This window comes from Hoplias malabaricus, chromosome Y (assembly GCF_029633855.1).
Source record: "Hoplias malabaricus isolate fHopMal1 chromosome Y, fHopMal1.hap1, whole genome shotgun sequence".
Lineage (NCBI taxonomy): Eukaryota > Metazoa > Chordata > Actinopteri > Characiformes > Erythrinidae > Hoplias > Hoplias malabaricus.
In genome coordinates, this window is record NC_089820.1 from 66,471,775 (window position 1) to 66,489,354 (window position 17,580).

The 17,580-nt window shown below is 42.2% G+C and overlaps 1 protein-coding gene across 1 annotated transcript in view; it reads right to left on the bottom strand.

The window, feature by feature from the left end:
• Nucleotides 1-773: 773 nt before the first annotated feature.
• Nucleotides 774-17,580, bottom strand: part of LOC136678128 (protein CASP-like) — a 161,258-nt gene continuing 144,451 nt past the window's right edge. Inside the window, exons 15-23 of the mRNA XM_066655998.1 lie at nt 5,401-5,537; nt 4,808-4,874; nt 4,543-4,655; nt 4,197-4,313; nt 3,859-3,942; nt 3,607-3,663; nt 3,408-3,488; nt 3,188-3,252; nt 774-1,960 (exon numbers count right to left, since the gene is read on the bottom strand). Coding sequence (XP_066512095.1) covers nt 1,900-1,960; nt 3,188-3,252; nt 3,408-3,488; nt 3,607-3,663; nt 3,859-3,942; nt 4,197-4,313; nt 4,543-4,655; nt 4,808-4,874; nt 5,401-5,537 — 782 coding nt within the window. The 3' untranslated portion in view covers nt 774-1,899. The remainder of the gene's footprint in view (nt 1,961-3,187; nt 3,253-3,407; nt 3,489-3,606; nt 3,664-3,858; nt 3,943-4,196; nt 4,314-4,542; nt 4,656-4,807; nt 4,875-5,400; nt 5,538-17,580) is intronic.

The window sequence follows — 17,580 nt, forward strand, 5'->3', positions numbered from 1 at the left end:
TCAACTAAAGTATGCAAGTATCCACCCCCAGCTAATGCATCCATTGACGGGTTTCAGTGCTAAAAGCTATTGTCAGTTCCCGCTTAAAAGCTTGACCACAGCTGCTGCCCCAACACCAAGTCCCCCTCTCCATCACCTGCATTTACAGCCTGTACGTGTCCCACACGTTAAACAAACGACTCCAGGGCGCTCGAGGCTTGACGGAAGAAAAGAGGAGAGAAATGCAAAATGGTCGACTTCTTTACCCTTTTAAAGAAAACGTAAAAGCTTAAGATGATGACCTTCGACACAAAGAGACTCTACGTGAATAATTCCGCTGGTTCCAAAAAGCTTCCAGCGGCACCTCACACCCTTCATCACCCAGGGCTTTGGGGGGGAGGAGGATCACAGGGAGTTGCGGAGGTTCTGGCCTTGAATTGATTCATTATTAGACACTGAACTGGTGTTAATATATTATTGTTTACGGTGCTGAGACTCAGCGAAGGGAGCGTGTTCTAACCCTAGAGGAGTTTCTTGGATTACAGGAATCTGAAAACGCAACCAACGTCTTAGACTGAGCCCTGGAGACGAGGAAAAAGATCCCTGCAGGTTTCAGAAAGAAGCTGTGATGAAGGAGAAGGGTGAACACAGAGAAATGTGATACTACGTTTAATTGTTGAGGCGTTTGTGTAATTTATCAATGACAAACGAACCCATATCATCTGCTGCTTTCCCTAAAGTCAAGTCTGGGTTCTGAACTGAAGGAATGGAGGAAAAACAACAGCACGTGAGATGCTTCAGAGTTTATTGAGTAATAAGAGACGGCGCTGGAGGAGAAAGCAAGACAGTTAAAGCTGTTCATACGCTGATCTAACAGGAGACTTCAGATCTTTACATAATTCACTGAGACAACAACAGCTTGTGAGCGTCTACTGAAAACAAGCAACACATGCCCATCAAAGTGTTCCGTCTGACTACGGTACTGTGTAAGCATCAAGAGTTAGTCCTTCACTGCCAGCTGTTAGATTACATCCCTAGGATTGTCTGCTTTAAGCTCTACTCATCTACTAAGTCCTTTTAAACATATTAATGGACTTAAATATAGGATTAATATTCTGTAATCTTAATACGCTGCTTACAAAAGACAATGCAAGAAAAAAAGAAACAATGGATAATAATGACCCCAAACACTTTTAATGATTTCCTTCACCAGGTTTAAGACTAACTTTAGTTCACACAGCGGTATGAAGAGTCTGGAGTGGTCTACTTTAAAACCCAAGGTGATTAGACAACAAGCTGAACTTTAATAATCGGTTTTAGCTTCAATAATCAGACACACGCTTCATTATAAACTATTACCCAACTCAAACAAACCGCTTATTAATCTTTAATCCCCGATTATACCCCGTCTTTAACCTTCCCAATAGGTGAGTAAATAAACTGGTCCCTCTTTCTAATGATCCACCGTAGAAGAGTAAAATCACCAACACAATGCAGCTCTGACCTCTAGTGGCCAACAGCGGCTACTGCAGGCTCCAGGCTCATGTCTTCATGCAGTGTTCAAGAGCCCTGTCCTTTATTAACAGACACGAGTCTGTACTATACCAGTTCTCAGGGTACAGGGAAGACTTGTGTGATTTTAATCTGATTTATTATCACTATTTTATTATTACTATTTTTATTTGTCCTATCCTATTTTTTAACTGAAAAAAATGCAACAAAATCCTTTAATTTGGCCAAAGGGTTTGCAAATCTCTTGTGTACTACCGTAATGATCACTGTGAAACAGCAGAGAAACCACATACAGCACAAGGCAAGCTGCTTTAAGCTAGGATTTCTGATTCTGAACTCATTGAACACAGCTTTACACAGTGACCAGAAACTCCTTGTGTTCAATTTACACCACCACCACGTGAGACTTCACTGCCACATGTCTCCATTATCCCCATTCTCATGGAAACGGTGCACATGATCTGCATACCTGAAGCAGGCAAGGAGAGAGAGAGAGAGAGAGAGGAGAGAGAGAGAGAGAGAGAGAGAGAGAGAGAGAGAGAGAGAGAGAGAAGAGAGAGAGAGAGAGAGAGAGAGAGAGAAAGAGAGAGTGAAAAAGAGAGAGAGAGTAAAAAAGAGAGAGAGGAGAGAGAGAGAGAGAGTGTGAAAAAGAGAGAGTGAAAAAGAGAGAGAGAGAGAGAGAGAGAGAGAGAGAGTGAAAGAGAGAGAGAGAGAGAGAGAGAGAGAGAGAGAGAGAGAAAGAGAGAGTGAAAAAGAGAGAGAGAGTAAAAAAGAGAGAGAGGAGAGAGAGAGAGAGAGAGAGAGAGAGTGTGAAAAAGAGAGAGTGAAAAAGAGAGAGAGAGAGAGAGAGAGAGAGAGAGAAAGAGAGAGAGAGAAAAAGAGAGAGAGAAAAAGGGAGAGAGAGAAAAAAAGACAAAGTGAAGAGAGAGAGAGAGAGAGAGAGAGAGAGAGAGAGAGAGAAAGAGAGGGGAGAGTGAAAAGAGAGAGAGAGAAAGAGGGGAGGGAGAGAGAAAAAGAGAGGAAAAAGAGAGAAAGAGAGAGAGAGAGAAAGAGAGAGAGAAAGAAAGAGAGAGAGAGAGAAAGAGAGAGACAGAGAGTGAAAAAGAGAGAGAGACAGTGAAAGAGAGAGAGGAAAGAGAGAGAGAGAAAGAGAGGAAAGAGAGAGAGTGAAAAAGGAGAGAGGGAGAGAGAGAGAGAGAGAAGTAGTCAACAATATGTCTTGGAAATATAGTGGATATGTTTAATATTTCTCTTTATGAGTTCCTTGTAAGAACAGTATGTTTATTATAATAACTTGTTCAAGATGTTTTAACTTATTGAAAGTGCACTAATTTAAAGGAACTACATTTTTATTTAAAGGAACTAATGTTTGAAAAAAGTGCTCAGTAGAAAATCTAAATTCCTTAATGCAAAAAAAAAAAGGTCAAGAAATAAATGAAAATAATAATAGGTTGCAATAGTATTCTTAATATAACAATCTCACAGTGAGTAACCGCAGATGTACTGACTCTATTTAAGATTATTTCACCTTTTAAAAAAGAACTATAGGCCAATTTTCTTTCTTATAGATTTCAACCATAACATTTACAACTGACAGTCAATACACATTAATGTACACATTCAGAACACATGAATCTGACAGATGTGTAGTGTGACGTTAATAAGACAGTGATGTGGAGGAAGCAGTAACACATACTTTTTAGCGCAGTACGCAGAACAGTCCCGACCAATACTCTCGCTCCAGGCTGTTTTGTACAGAACCTGAAAACACACACACACACACACACACACACATCATTACATTTCTCCTGTATATAAACAGATCACTTGTGAAGCAGCGATTCAGAGCGGTTTGATTTTGAAGGCTCTGCTCTAGAGGTGAACTACGAGCACATTTTTTAAGAGTGAAATCTTACCAGGAAGACCAAGCAGTGGAGGAAAAGAGTGTAGAAGAAAGCAACAGTTCTGGCCGTTTTATTGGACAGGATCACACGACCCTGAAACAACAACACAGGAAAAAAAATGGATCACAACCCACACTGAGCCACAACACTGATCTCAGGTCAGGTCAGAGTCTCTTCAGTGTGATAATGAAGGCAAAAATGGGGGACACACCAGGCTGAGTGTGGCCTTGTCCCATGGGCTGAGGCTCAGGTATCGTCTCTGGCGCTCCTGAGGAAAGACAAGGCATTATGGGAAATCACACGGTAAACACTAACTCTGTGGTAACTTCAGTATTTGTCTGTGCACGGTATAAAGTATGCTCTGTGAGTATTGTGGGTTTGTTTTAAGTCTCGTGTGAACTGTGTGAGTATTGTCTGTGTACATCGTGTGTGTGTGTGTGTGTGTGTGTGACTGTGATCTCACCTTCTTGCTGAAGGAGGAGAAGGGGTCCAGTCTCTCCTCGTACTGAGAAGAGTAGCGCATCACTGTATCATCACTCCCTCCACTCTGCACACACACACACACACACACAAGGACACATGGACACACACACAAAGTATAAACCTTTCCATCCGATGGGAGTGGTCACTTTTCTGTGTCTGTGTAATTTGACGATGTAACAGTGAGCACTGCAGGATAAGCTGAGTGACCCCTTGGGTGCCCGGCTGCTAACAGCACGTACAGTCTATGTACGGTCTATCTCCCCCCAACAGCGGCTGCAGTGAGCAGTCAGTGTGTTTCTGTGGCTTGTGTAACCTCACCCGAGTCGGGTAGCTCTGCAGGAACTTGATCTTCTCGTAGAGTTTGATGTTGTCGGCCCGCAGGCTGTCCAGCTCACTCTGTAGGGCCTGCATGGTCTGCTGCATCGAGCGGCTCTCCTGACCACGAGAGAGAGAGTAAGAGAAGTAAAACATGCCCTCGTTAAACTGAACTGATTATGGTATCTCTAAAATAAAACATGGAGAGGGTGAGTGTTACAGATGTTATTATCTCCTCCCCTTGATTTGTATTGAAACCACCTGAGATGACGATGACCGGCTGCTGTAAATTAACAAGAGTATCTATGGTGTGCTATGAGAATCATGCTGTTTATTGTGGAGTACTCACAGTCTCTAGCTCCTGGTTACGAGCTCGAAATCTCTCTCTCTGACTGGAGATGATGGACAGCAGAGAGTCCATCTGACCCTGGGGAAGCTCAGCCTGAGGGGAACTGCCCACACCTGAGCGTGCACACACACACACACACACACACATTCATTTTTACAGATTTCACAACTAGCCGTAATTTGTAACGTATTGAACTCACTTTCTGCCATTTTAACTTGTAGCAAAGAGGTGTAAGAGCTGTAGTTCATTTGTGTGGACAGTTTACCTGAGAACAGGGCCGTGGCCTCCTTAATAGGCTCCGGGATTCTGTCCATGGCGCTCAAATCTGCCCCCTGGTGGAGATAAATCATTATAGCTTTAATCCATATTTTGTTTACACTATTACTCAGGTTAACTTCACCACCCGAGTCTTTACATATATGAGTCAGTGAAGCTGATGAGGATTAACATGGCTTTTAGTAAGAGAAACGGTACCAGGGCTGCTGCAGACTTAGCACTGGGTTTACAACCAGAAGCCGTGAAAACATGTTGTAGCATGTTGTGCTAACAGGATCCCAGTCTTGTGCGTAGTAAGCAGCATCATCATGATACTGCCCCACTCCATTTTGCTGAGCCCTGTGCCCTCAAGTTCACAATGATCCAAAGCAATGCGTTTGAGGTGTGTTTTCACTGTCTGTGGCTGTGTAGCTGAGCTAGCTAGTTTGCTAATGGCTAGCTTGCCTTCTTGGCTAAACCCAGCTACACAAAGGTCAGTGCGTGACACTTGTTTGCTTTCTAAACTATGGAGGTATCTAAATATGTTGCGCAGCTGTGTGTAGTTTGTGTTTTCATTGATGTTTTCTGGTGAGGGCTGTGTACCTCTGCGTCAGGGCGGGAGAGGGAGGACATGGTCTGGATGGTGCTCAGGTCATGCTCCAGTTTGAGGATGAGTTCCTTCTGCTCAGCGCTGGTCCTGACAGCAGCAGAAAACTCCACCTGCAGTGCTGTGTAGCGTCCTAACACACACACACATTTCTACACTGTTCCACATATAATTTTGAAGATAAATCTCACCATGAAACACTATATATATATATTTGGGGGGGGGGGGGGGGGGTATTTGCACAGAAAACTAAAGCTTGTTTGAAACTCGAGTGATAAACTTCCTTGAGTCCTGTTCGATGACATTTCAAGTGTTTGATTTCAAATGAATAAATCCTTACCTTATTCAAAGATCTACTCTATAAGGCATTGAGGCACAGTGGAGAAAGGATGGAACAGGTTCAGCTGCACAGCACAGAAGCGGTTATTCACCGAGGAGACATTGTTTAAAGGTTCTTGAATGCATTTGTCACTAAATGACTTATAGGTAAAGTATATAAATAAGATACACACAAGACCAGGGTCCTCTTTGATGAGAGCCACAGAACTGTTTAAAACACAAACAATTTAAAGTGATATGATATGATACCAGATATGTTACCAATATTTTGTAGCATGAAACTAAAAAAATAAAAAAATATATATTACAATTTACAGGGACACGGGGTTAAACAGGCCTTTCGAACTGAAAGCAGGAGTGCGCACTGCACAGCTGCAAATTGAGTGTGGAATGGAGTGTTAATATTTAGTGCTGACACAAATGCTCTTGCTCTGACTCGTGCGCATGAATGGGGACGCCGTCTTGTTGCATTACTGAGGACATTGCTGAGATTCAGCATACACAGAAGCTGCAGAATGTGTGCGTGTGATTTGTAATGAGAATAAGCCACATCAAATATCCAAGGTCTTTTTTGTTTTTTTGCACTTGAGCTGTGAGGCTAATGTAACTAACAATTAAGCTATGAACGATTATCCTTCCTGCTTCTACGCTATACTACAACCCCTGGCAAAAATGATGGAATCACCCTGCGATTTTCATTACAAACACTAACACCTGCATCAGATCAAAGCTGTTCGTTAGTACGCAGGTAAAAAGGAGTGATCACACCTTGGAGAGCTGCTGCAATAAAGGGACCGACATGAATCATGGCTCCAACACCAGAGACGTCAATTGAAACAAAGGAGAGGGTTATCAAACTCCTTAAAAAGTTCACAATCATCACGCAGTGCTGCACAAGATGTGGGTTGTTCACAGTGGGCTGTGTCTAAAACCTGGACCAAGGACAAACAACATGGGAAGGTGGTTAAAGGTAAGCGTACTGGTAAAAACCAAGGAAGACATCAAAGCGTCAAGACAGAAAACGTAAAACAAATGAGGAACAAATGGGAGGAAACTGGAGTCAACGTCTGTGACCGAACTGTAGGAAGGAACTAAAGGAAATGGGATTTACAGAAAAGCTAAAAGAAAGCCATCACTAACACGTAAACAGAAAAAAACAAGGTTACAATGGGCTAAGGAAAGGCAGTCGTGAACTGTGGACGACTGGATGAATCTCGAATCTGCAGTGGGCAAAGTGATGATGCTGGAACTTCTGTTTGGTGCCGTTCCAATGAGATTTATGCAGACGACTGTCTGAAGAAAACATGCAGATTTCCACAGTCATTGATGATATGGGGCTGCATGTCAGGGAAAGGCACTGGGGAGCTGTCATTACATCTTCAATAAATGCACAGGTTTACAGTGACATTTTGGACACTTTTCTTATCCCATCTATCGAAAGGATGTTTGGGGACGATGAAGTCATTTTTCACGATGATAATGCATCTCGCCATAGAGCGAAATCTGTGAAAACATTCCTTGAAGAAAGACACATAAGGTCAGTGTCATGGCCTGCAGACAGTCCGCATCTCAATCCAATTGAAAATCTGTGGTGGAGGTTAAAGAAAATGGTCCATGACAAGGCTCCAACCTGCAAAACTGATCTGGAAACAGCACTCAGAGAAAGCTGGAGCCAGACTGATGAAGAGCACTGTTTGTCACTCATTAAGTCAATGCCTCGGAGACTGTAAGCAGTTATAAAAGCCAGAGGTGGTGCAACAAAGTACTAGTGATGTGTCGGAGTGTTATTTTGTTTGTCGTGATTCCATAATTTATTGCTTGTTCTGCAAATCTAACAGATTCAGTTGGCGTCTCTGGTGTTGGAGCCATGATTGATGTCAGTTCACTTGTTGTAACAGCTCTCCAAGGTGTGATCACTCCTTTTTACCTGTGTACTAACGAGCAGCTTTGATCTGATGCAGGTGTGAGTGTTTTTAATGAAAATTTGAAGGGTGATTCCATAATTTTGTCTTCAAAATTGAGTGATTCCATAATTTATTCCCTGTGCTTGTTCTAAAAATCTAACTGTTACAGCCCACCACAGTTATTTTTCTTGATTTCTTTAGTGTTTCTTAAAGTCAGAAAGCTGCCATTTGAAATGCCTTTAGTTTTTGATCAGTCTGTGATCTGCTTTATTTCTACAAAATTAAACAACTGAAGGAACATCCTCAGAGACGGGTGATTCCATCATTTTTGCCAGGGGTTGTAGGTCTAAAATGATTGGGAAGTTATACATAAACAATAGTTGAAATAACTGTAAATTCTGAGGATGTTTGAGTAGTAAAGTCTCTAACTACAGCTTCATATCAGCTTCCCATTATCACCCGAGTGAAGCTGAAGCACACAGTATTTATAGCAGCTGTTGTTAATGTATAACCCTATAGCTATGAGACACACTTCGGAGTGGGAACATATTCATAAATGATCACACACTCATTTCTAACTCATTAACTGGGTTTCCATCCAAAACTTTCACAAATGTTATGCGCAGTAGTTAAATCAGGAAAAGTAAATGTGAAAATGAGTTAAGAGCTGTTTCAATCCACTACACTTCTGCAAAAAAGAACTTCATACGACATCGGCTCCAAGATCAGGGGCGGCATTGAAATGAGGAGATGGGAGAGATCTGAGTGGGCTTTTGCTTTGATCAGGATAGTGTTTTTTAACACTACAGTAGTAGTTGCACAGTGGCTGTGTGTGTATACAGTATTCTACACATGCACTAAATCAAGCAGCTCGGGTGGCGCCTGTATGAAACGGAGTGGTCCTAAAGCACGGAGCGGGGTCGGTCTGGTGCTCTAGGGCATGCGCTGCAGGTCTGAACCAGTTGAAACGTAATATTTCATACGAAAAGCTCTTTTCCACTGCTCTTTTGCGCATTTGTGCTTCAGCAATAGTCTAACTTTTCCACATTGTCCGAATGTAAAACTCCTTTTTACTCTATTTGTGTTTTTTGAGCCTTTTCCATTCAGTTTTTTTTATGTGCAATTCCATAATTTGCAAAATTTGTGGTGGATGGAAAACCAACTACTAATTGGTCCATGTTTATGTATAACATCATGCCCTCATGAGCAAGTCTATCGATTACTCCACTTATAGTCAACAGATGTGACGTATGCACAGATCAGCACTGTATCTGTTTGATTCATTTATATAGCTGTTTTTCAAGCCAGAAACACTATATGCAGCTCATCTATTGATAGATCGATCTATCTCCCGTCTGGACTATTGCAACGCCCTCCTGACAGGTCTTCCGGCCTGTGCTGTGAGACCACTACAGATGATCCAGAATGCTGCAGCACGCCTGGTCTTCAACCAACCAAAAAGAGCACACGTCATGCTCCTATTAGTTGAGCTACATTGGCTGCCCTTAGCTGCTCGCATCAAATTCAAATCACTAATGATGGCCTTCAGAGTATTCACTGGCTCTGCTCCCATCTTCCTCAATAGACTCTTAAAACCATACGTTAGCGCCCGCCCTCTCCGTTCCTCAAAGGAGCGCCTACTAACACGACCAACCCCCCGTACAGGTCAGTCGAGGCTATTCTCATCTCTGGTACCACGCTGGTGGAACGAGCTTCCGAGCTCCATCAGAGCAACAGAAACCCTCTCCGCATTCAAGAAATCATTGAAAACCCAGCTCTTCCGAGAGTATCTCTTGCACTGAAAGTCTTCTTTAATGCACTTATTACTTCCTGTGGTGTATTGCACTTAATGTAAGGTAATTTGTGTAAATTGTGCTGTAGTTCGAATGTTAGATCCTCTTTGGATAAAAGCGTCTGCCAAATGCATAAATTGGTAATAAACTGTTTGTATATTTAGGGTCGAAAGCAATGCCCGTCCACCTGCTTTTTGAGCCCCTGCTGGTGTGAGTACATTTTGTGCTTCACCTAGTTGTCCCTCACAACGACAGGAGGGAGTTAAACCAAGGGCAGGACGGTGGAAAAAAGAGGCAGTGCTCAACAATAGCTTTTAATGCGTGTAGAAAATACTTTTTCTGTTGTAGGGTGAGAAATCCCATAGCAGACACAGTGGGGGTCTGTGATGACCAAGACCAGCAGAAACGACTGAAACACGCACTCTGAAGAAAGTGCAGAGACTGAAGGAGGAGGAGGAGGAGAGGAAGAAAAAGGACAGACCACAGCAGTGTTTTTTTTGTGTTTGTATAAAAGATATTTACTTCAATTATCACACCTAGGGTGCTAGTGAATAATAATCATAATAACAATAATAATACATTGTGAAGATTTCTTACAGTGATATTGCTTCTCCATATTGTATAAGGGACTGTCTTACAGTGCTGAGAACAGACTACATGACACACTTTATTTAAAAAAATATTAAAAAGAAAAAAAAAAAAAAAAGGAAAAAGATGAACATGAAACAAAAACCCCAAACCCAACACGAGAGGGTCTCGGAACAGTTCGGAGGGAACTGAGGTGAGGAAGGAGAACAGACCCCTTCCCATTCATCAACCATCATGCAGCCTTATGTGACTAGATCATACTCAAGTACACACACAGACACACAGACACACACACACACACACTCTCTCTCCCTCACACACACGGGTGGATTTGGGGACAGGAGTGTGAATTGACGTCTGTCAGGAGGTGGAGATTTTTTTATTATTTTTTATTTTAATGTCCAAGTGTCACCGCAGACTGGTGTGGCTTCCACCAAGGCGTTAATGGGAGCTTCTCTTTAGCATTGTTCTACTCGAGTGGTACCAGGCGAACTAGTGAAACCAACTGGTAATTAAATCGCAATAAAAATAAGGAGTGAAGAAAACTGAGAGCCGACAGGCTGCTCCAAACACTGCACACACACACACACACACACACACGCACACACACACACACACACGCACACACACACACACGCTCACATATATATGAAAACACAGACACGAGACCAGACGAAAAACAAAATAAAAATATAATCAGCTAAAGCTTAGTACAGTAACGCTTCTTCAGCTTGCAGCTGGTGTGTCTGTGACGGAACATGTCTCAGTGTTGCATAGCCTCGTGCCACACTCTCCTGGATGCTGGGTTAGAGCTGTACGATAGATCCTTTAACTGGTATCGCAATATGGGGCTTTGCAGAAGCCTTCAGACCAATGGCAGCCAGCCCCACTGTGTGCTGACCAGTCACGGTTCTACAGTATCCTGCATAAGAAGATGCAGACCGTTACGGGTCATGATTACACCACACGAGTGCTCCGTTCTACAGAAGCGTAGTGATTTTTAACAGTTCACTCACTCAATTAATGCTATCACACAACGTTTCTACAGTTACACTGTCTTTCACAATAGTTCTGAGAATATTTTTGGGCCTAAAACCATCTCTTCACGCTTGAGACAACGTAGCTCCCAAAGAAAGCATGACAACTATTTTACCATTGCCAATAATCCATATAAAGAATGGCTTTTGAAAATCACTCATATGTGTGATACCAGTCTTAGTTCCGTATCGTGCAGCCCTACGTCTTATCTGTGAGAACTCGGCGGGGATGTAGTGAGGGAATCGGCCTCGGAGGCCTTCCATTTGTCGAACAGTCGAGAAAGGTGAGAACGGAGAGATGGGAAAAAACGACTGCAAAGACACCAAGACACAAACTCCTGACCCTGTCTCTTGACTCAGTAACCGTGGGCTTAAGAAAACTTCAATGTGAAGTTCCAATTTGGTAACAAAAGGGTCTCACTACGAATAGAAGAGCTGAGAGAGAGAGAACAAAATGCACACAAAACATGAACAGTATATACACAGCCAACCAACCATACAAATCCATGTCAAGAGACAGATCTCAACATTTTGTGGAGTCTCAGGGAACATCTGAAATAATCTTAGTATTTGGCATTGATGCTCAATCTGTATCTGTCACGGATCGTCCAACCCTCAGGTCTTCTCCACGTGATCTGATAAAGTTTGTACATCTAATTACAGCTTTATACACATCATAGAAACTAAGCATGTCATTTCTTTTTTTTTTTTTTTGGACTGTGTGCATGTACTTAACCCGTTCGTAGTGAGTGCTATCAAACGCCAGTGGACAAAATAAAGACATTTTCCGTGAGGGTTTGAGGCCTCTGGCACTTTAAGGCTGTGTGTGGGTGTGGCCCAAAAATCCCCCCCCCCACCCCCATTTTATTTTGTTTTAGTCCCACCCCCCCCCAATTATAAAGTAGTGTCCCAGCTTTTCCAAAGCATCAGCTGAAAAATCATCCTTTAGAAAAAACACAGCTAGAAATCTGGCAGGTGGCTTAAGTAGTAAAGTGAAACTCGAGCAGCCACAAAACTGGCGTTAAGTAGAGTTCTATTTTAAGAGTTTTTTTTTTTCCTTTTTGTAAATACAAATGACCAACATTAATCTCTGAAACGACGTTTTACGAATAAAAAAGAGCTTTTGACCCCAGTTAAAAGGTTATGACCAAACAGAACCACGACACGGTGGAAACAATATTCACCAAATGACCAAATAATTTAACAAACGTCTGACCCCAGAACCAAGATAACGATTCAAAAATCATGCAAGAAGGTATGAGGATATACGAGGATCTGCAGACGCGGAACGGGACGACCGTATGAACATGGTGTGAAACGTGGGTGTTATCAGCAGAGTACGAAAATCAAAAAAGTCTAAATCTAAAATGCGCTAGCGGGTTCTAGTTAGCAGCAAGGCCTTCGGACTACATTTCCCCTCAGCCCCCGTTGTCTTGCAGTTTTAAGAAACACTGCTTTACTTTGAGGCTTCTGAGAATGTGACGTAAGAGCCAAGTCATACCATATTTAACTCAAAGAAAGACTTTAAAAACTGCATTGACATAACATTTCATGATATGCGTGTCCTCAATGACGACAGGTGATGCTCAAAATGTGAAAACGTTAGCATGACAGGTCCCAGGACAGAGGTATTCAAATCCAGACCTTGTGCTGGGTTTTGTAGTTGCTGGTAGTTGAGTGAACCTTACGGAACTGCTTGGTCACTTTGTGGGGTTCGCCTGACTTACAGGTAGAGAGAGTGTGGACAAGCTGTAGTAGCCGGACCTCAAGGGCTGGCATTTAGATCCCTCTGCCTTAGACCTGCTCATGGCGTCCGATCTTCGTTAAATCAAGTGCGAAAGCTTATTCTTAGACAAAGAACGACAGCGAAATGTTTCTATGCGCTCAGTGATAACGCACTTGAAGAGTGAGTGAACACAGAAGCGACTATCAAATAAAATCAAAGGAACAGTCCATAAAAGGTACAGTCTGACCAGCTACATAGCTCGGCGTGTGATCGCTCGCGTGCATACCAGTGATTTTGAAAAAAGTCTTTTTCAGAAGAATCCACTTCATATCAAAGTTCAGCGACTACAAAAACGACTGAGGTGGGTTTTGTCCTGATAAAAGAGACCAGTGTTGTCCTCCACATGTCCACCGCTAAGAAACGGTTAGGTTTTTATTCAAACAAACAAACTAAGAAAAATACATGAACCACTAACAACAATGAACAAGCTCCGTCACGCGATAGGATATGTCTCGGTTAAAGTCTGTACAATGTTATTTGTTTATGAACGATGGCGTATAGAATTTCTGATTTACCTCTATAGAAAAATAACCGGAAAAATGGCAGATTCCTGAATTCACAAACTGTTTGTTAAAAAACTGTCACAAACCCCAACAACTCGCCAAATAAAATGAAGAAACAAAACAGAGCTCATCTGAAAGAGAGGCATCTCTGAGATGCAGCGGGAAAAGCCCAACACTGAGTTGCATTCGAAACAAAACCATGTTGTTAAGGGCTCCACAATTAGCTGCAACACCAGGAGCGTCCAGTTTGCTGTCCACTATCCAACATGTCCTTTAAAGCAATGATGGTCAAGAAGCATCTGATCTGACTCTTACACTGCTGCCCAAACAAGAGCTGATTAGTGTCTGGTAAGTGAAAAGTTCCAAAGAACGCATGTCCCCTACCATTAAAAATGAAAACCCTGTACCGTCCCCAGAACCTAGAGATGGACCAGTGCCATAGACGAGTCGAGTAAAAACAACATTAACAGCAGTTCAGTGTCCTGGGCTTGGAGATAAACCTCATCAAGGTCTCTGACCAGGTTTGTTTCAGCCTCAAAGTTTGTGGAACTTTAATGCAATAAGGAATTAACACGTTTAAATTCATGAATTTTACTTCCATCGATCCAACTTTCCTTTCCTTGCCTGAGCCAGGGGTGAAAAAAACATCCGTACCGGAGAAATGGAGTGAGCGGAAGGCGAGAAATGCTTAAAGAAACGAAAAGGAAAAATATCTGTTGACCTGATAAATGCGCTCACATGCACACAATAACCCGTTTTAGTACAGTATTTGGTTTCTTTTATCATGCTGTCATCCTAAAAGCTTCTCCGAAATGAGAACAGCAGACAAATCATGGAGCTGGATTTCTTCATCGAACCACTGAACACAAACCGCTAAAGGCATTCATAAAAACAGGACGAGCCCCCGATTAAAACAAAACAAAACAAAACTTCAAATGGGTCCGTTCAAGTCATTCGCTTAACTCAGTGTGTCTATCAGTGTATAGATAACTTCTTATAAGCAACAAATTCAACAAAAATATCTTCCACTGACCAGTCAGTAACAAACGCGACAGCAATAAACCCAACAGATGTCAAATGGCAAGACAATTCAACCTTGAGCTCCATCAAAAGTATAATCTGAAGCCACATTAAATAAATACAACCGAAGAAACGGGAGAGCTGCAGCCTGGCCTTTTAAACGAAGTAATCAAAAAGTGTAAGAACAGCCATAGAAATCTTGGTGGGGTGTGGGAAGATGTTCATCTACGACAACCTCTGATGGGGCAGGGTTCATATAAACCCTCAGCCCTTGGGTCAAGACATGAGAAGAACCAACGACCTGACGGAAAACACAAAGACGTCTTGGTGATTGTACATTTCCTCGACTGAAAAGATGCAAGTTCCCAAAGACAGGAAATCCCAAATCCCAGATTCGGGTCACGTATCATGGGCAGTACCTTATGGGCTAAGTATTGAGAACCAGTTCCATTTGATCTGAAATCACTCACTTGATTCTTTTTTGTTTATTTATTTTTTTTGTGAATATTTTCAGCAGTCGTCACAATGACAAAGTGATTAAACGTTGGATAAACAGTAGGGCTGGCCTGAAGAACTTTGTGCAGTGGGTCCTCGACTTACGACGTTCATCCGTTCCTACGTCGCATCGTAAACCGATTTTTCGGTGTAGGTCGGAACATAAATAACATACTGTAAGCACTGATCCTATCCTCCTCGGTCCCGAGCCGCGTAACCGTGTATTCTTCCGCCGCGTACACCAAACACGAAGTTCACGTTACAACGTTTACGACGCAAAACCACTTACGTCAAAACAAGGCTTTATACAGTAAATGGGAGATGTGTCGTAACTACGAAACATCGTAACTCGGGACTGACGTAACCCGAGGACCTCCTGTATTTATGTATGTAAATGTTTATATATTGAAATGACCTGTTTTAAATAGTCTTCCGTGTTTAAAACACATGAACTACATCAAATATATATTTTTTAAAACAAGAGGACAGTTGTTTAGTTTGTATTTCTAAGACGTTGACATGGGTTCTTTAAAACATAGCAGACATGTTGTAATATTTTCTACTTGGGCCAGCCCTAAAGGAAATCCTCCTTTTTCGTCTCGAATCTTGTGATTTAATGGTCAAGATTCGCTGTGGCATCGTTGGGATTGAATCCACTTTCACCACTTGGAAGCCCTCAGGGGCGATAGGTACATTATATTTAAGGCGCTGTTTGTTCTTAACAATGAAACGATCCAGATTTGCATCTGCTTCAGTTGACTCCTGCACCAGTGAATGAACGGTTTATTTAATTAAAGGTGAGACGCTTCTGGGCAAGGCACTCTGCACACTGATCTCATCAAATCCTGCACGGGTCAGCTTCCAGGAGACTTTAAGTGCTTTGATTAACATCTGCTCTCAAGAGGGAGCGATTAAAAAAACAGCAGTCCTCTGACATCTACTTTTAGAAGATGGCAGCCAGGCTTTATTTTCCATGTTTTCAAAGATGAAACCTGAATCCTTAGAAGATTGTGCTTTTAATTAAGTAAAGAACTGCTTGCAGTCTGGGGAACTTCTGTGAAAATCTGAAGTGCATTAGGTTTAAGGTACAAACGGAAATGAACTCTTTAAACCAGAAAGAAATGTTCTAGGGTTCTTGGACAAGGCCGAGGTTTATAACCAAGAAAAGGCAGATTTCTGACATAATTAGTCCGTAATCTCCCAGCACAAGAAACGGCAATTGCATCACCGTGGTTTGAACGAAAATCCTATGAGATAAAGCATCTGGTGCAGGAGGGAAAGGCAGGTACGTAAGGGTCATGTCGGGCAGGAGCCTGTGACTCAACATCATGACCGTAGGAAAAAGGTTGGATATTAAAAGAGAGACTTTACAAATCGCAGTGTGCTGCTTTAAGTGCTTGGAAAAGGGGTTTAACTCAACCTGTAAAAACGCTTTACAGGCCTAATCTCAACGGCAGTTACAGCTGAAGGCTTTTACTGGCCATAACAAGAATCACTCGTTATGTTTCACCGATTGTTTTATGCCGACAATGCAGATTTAGACACTTGTCGTCAGCCCCATCTTGTGCTTTGAAAGCCTGATGTGCAGTTTAAGGCCAAAAAGTCTTTTGAGTCCTCGCTGGGTAATTGTAATTAATAATATGACTAAGTGCAAGAGATCAACAGAAATGGTTGCTCAGTACTAATACACATCCATCATAAAGAAAAAAAAAGCGGCTTGGGATTGCTGCAAATCTTCCGGAAATGTACAAACACCAAGAACTGCTTGTGAGGGCCGAATCGATGTATCAGTTGGCTGATAAAATCGTCTGATTTACCAGATATTGCCAGTTTGCAACCTCCTGAGGACATGGCAACACTTATAAACAGACAAAATCATATGGTAGTAATATAGACCAAACTGGTAAATGGTCGCTACGATTACCCTGCCTCCAATGATGCATTATTCATGTTTACAAACAACCAGACCGGCCAATCACGAGCCAGTTAAGCACAAATCCCCCCAAAAAAACAAGCATTAAATTATAATCAGCCAAAAATGCCATACTGTCCAGGCCCGAGTCCTTCCGTCTCTACCGCAGTGTACTGAGGGGTGTTATGCTAGGAGCTGCACTGACCTGTTTGCGTGAACGTAAAGGAAACCAAAACTAAAATGCCACAACGTGAATAAGAATGCAGCAGACAAAAATCAACCCCCTCTGTTTCGGTCAGTGTGCTCTGACCCACACAAACCGGGGGCTTCACCACTGCCACCAATCTGGAGGGAAACAAACTGACCACAACTTCAAGGCCTTTCCATCTCTGTAGGGCACAGACACAACGCCAGTGTACTCAGGGCCTGAGAGGTACGAAACACACCCAACAAAGCAGAAGGAGACAAGGATAAACGGCAGCATCCGAGAGGGAAATGGACAGAGACGCTGCGTCAGATCAGCTCGGCGTATCAGAGGATATAACAACAAACAAGATGTTTCGTACTACGTTTGAGATACAGAGAATGAGAGCAAGAAAAACAAGATTGCGTAAGATCAATAATCCAAGTAAAATTAAAAAATAATAATAATAATAATAACAACGTGAACAGCTTCAACGTTAGCCATAAATGCCATTGTGATCATTTAAGTGACATCGTAATAAAGTAATATAAACGAGTTAAAATAATCTGTAGAATTCATTAATATACAACGTATGAGAACTACATCTTGTAAATA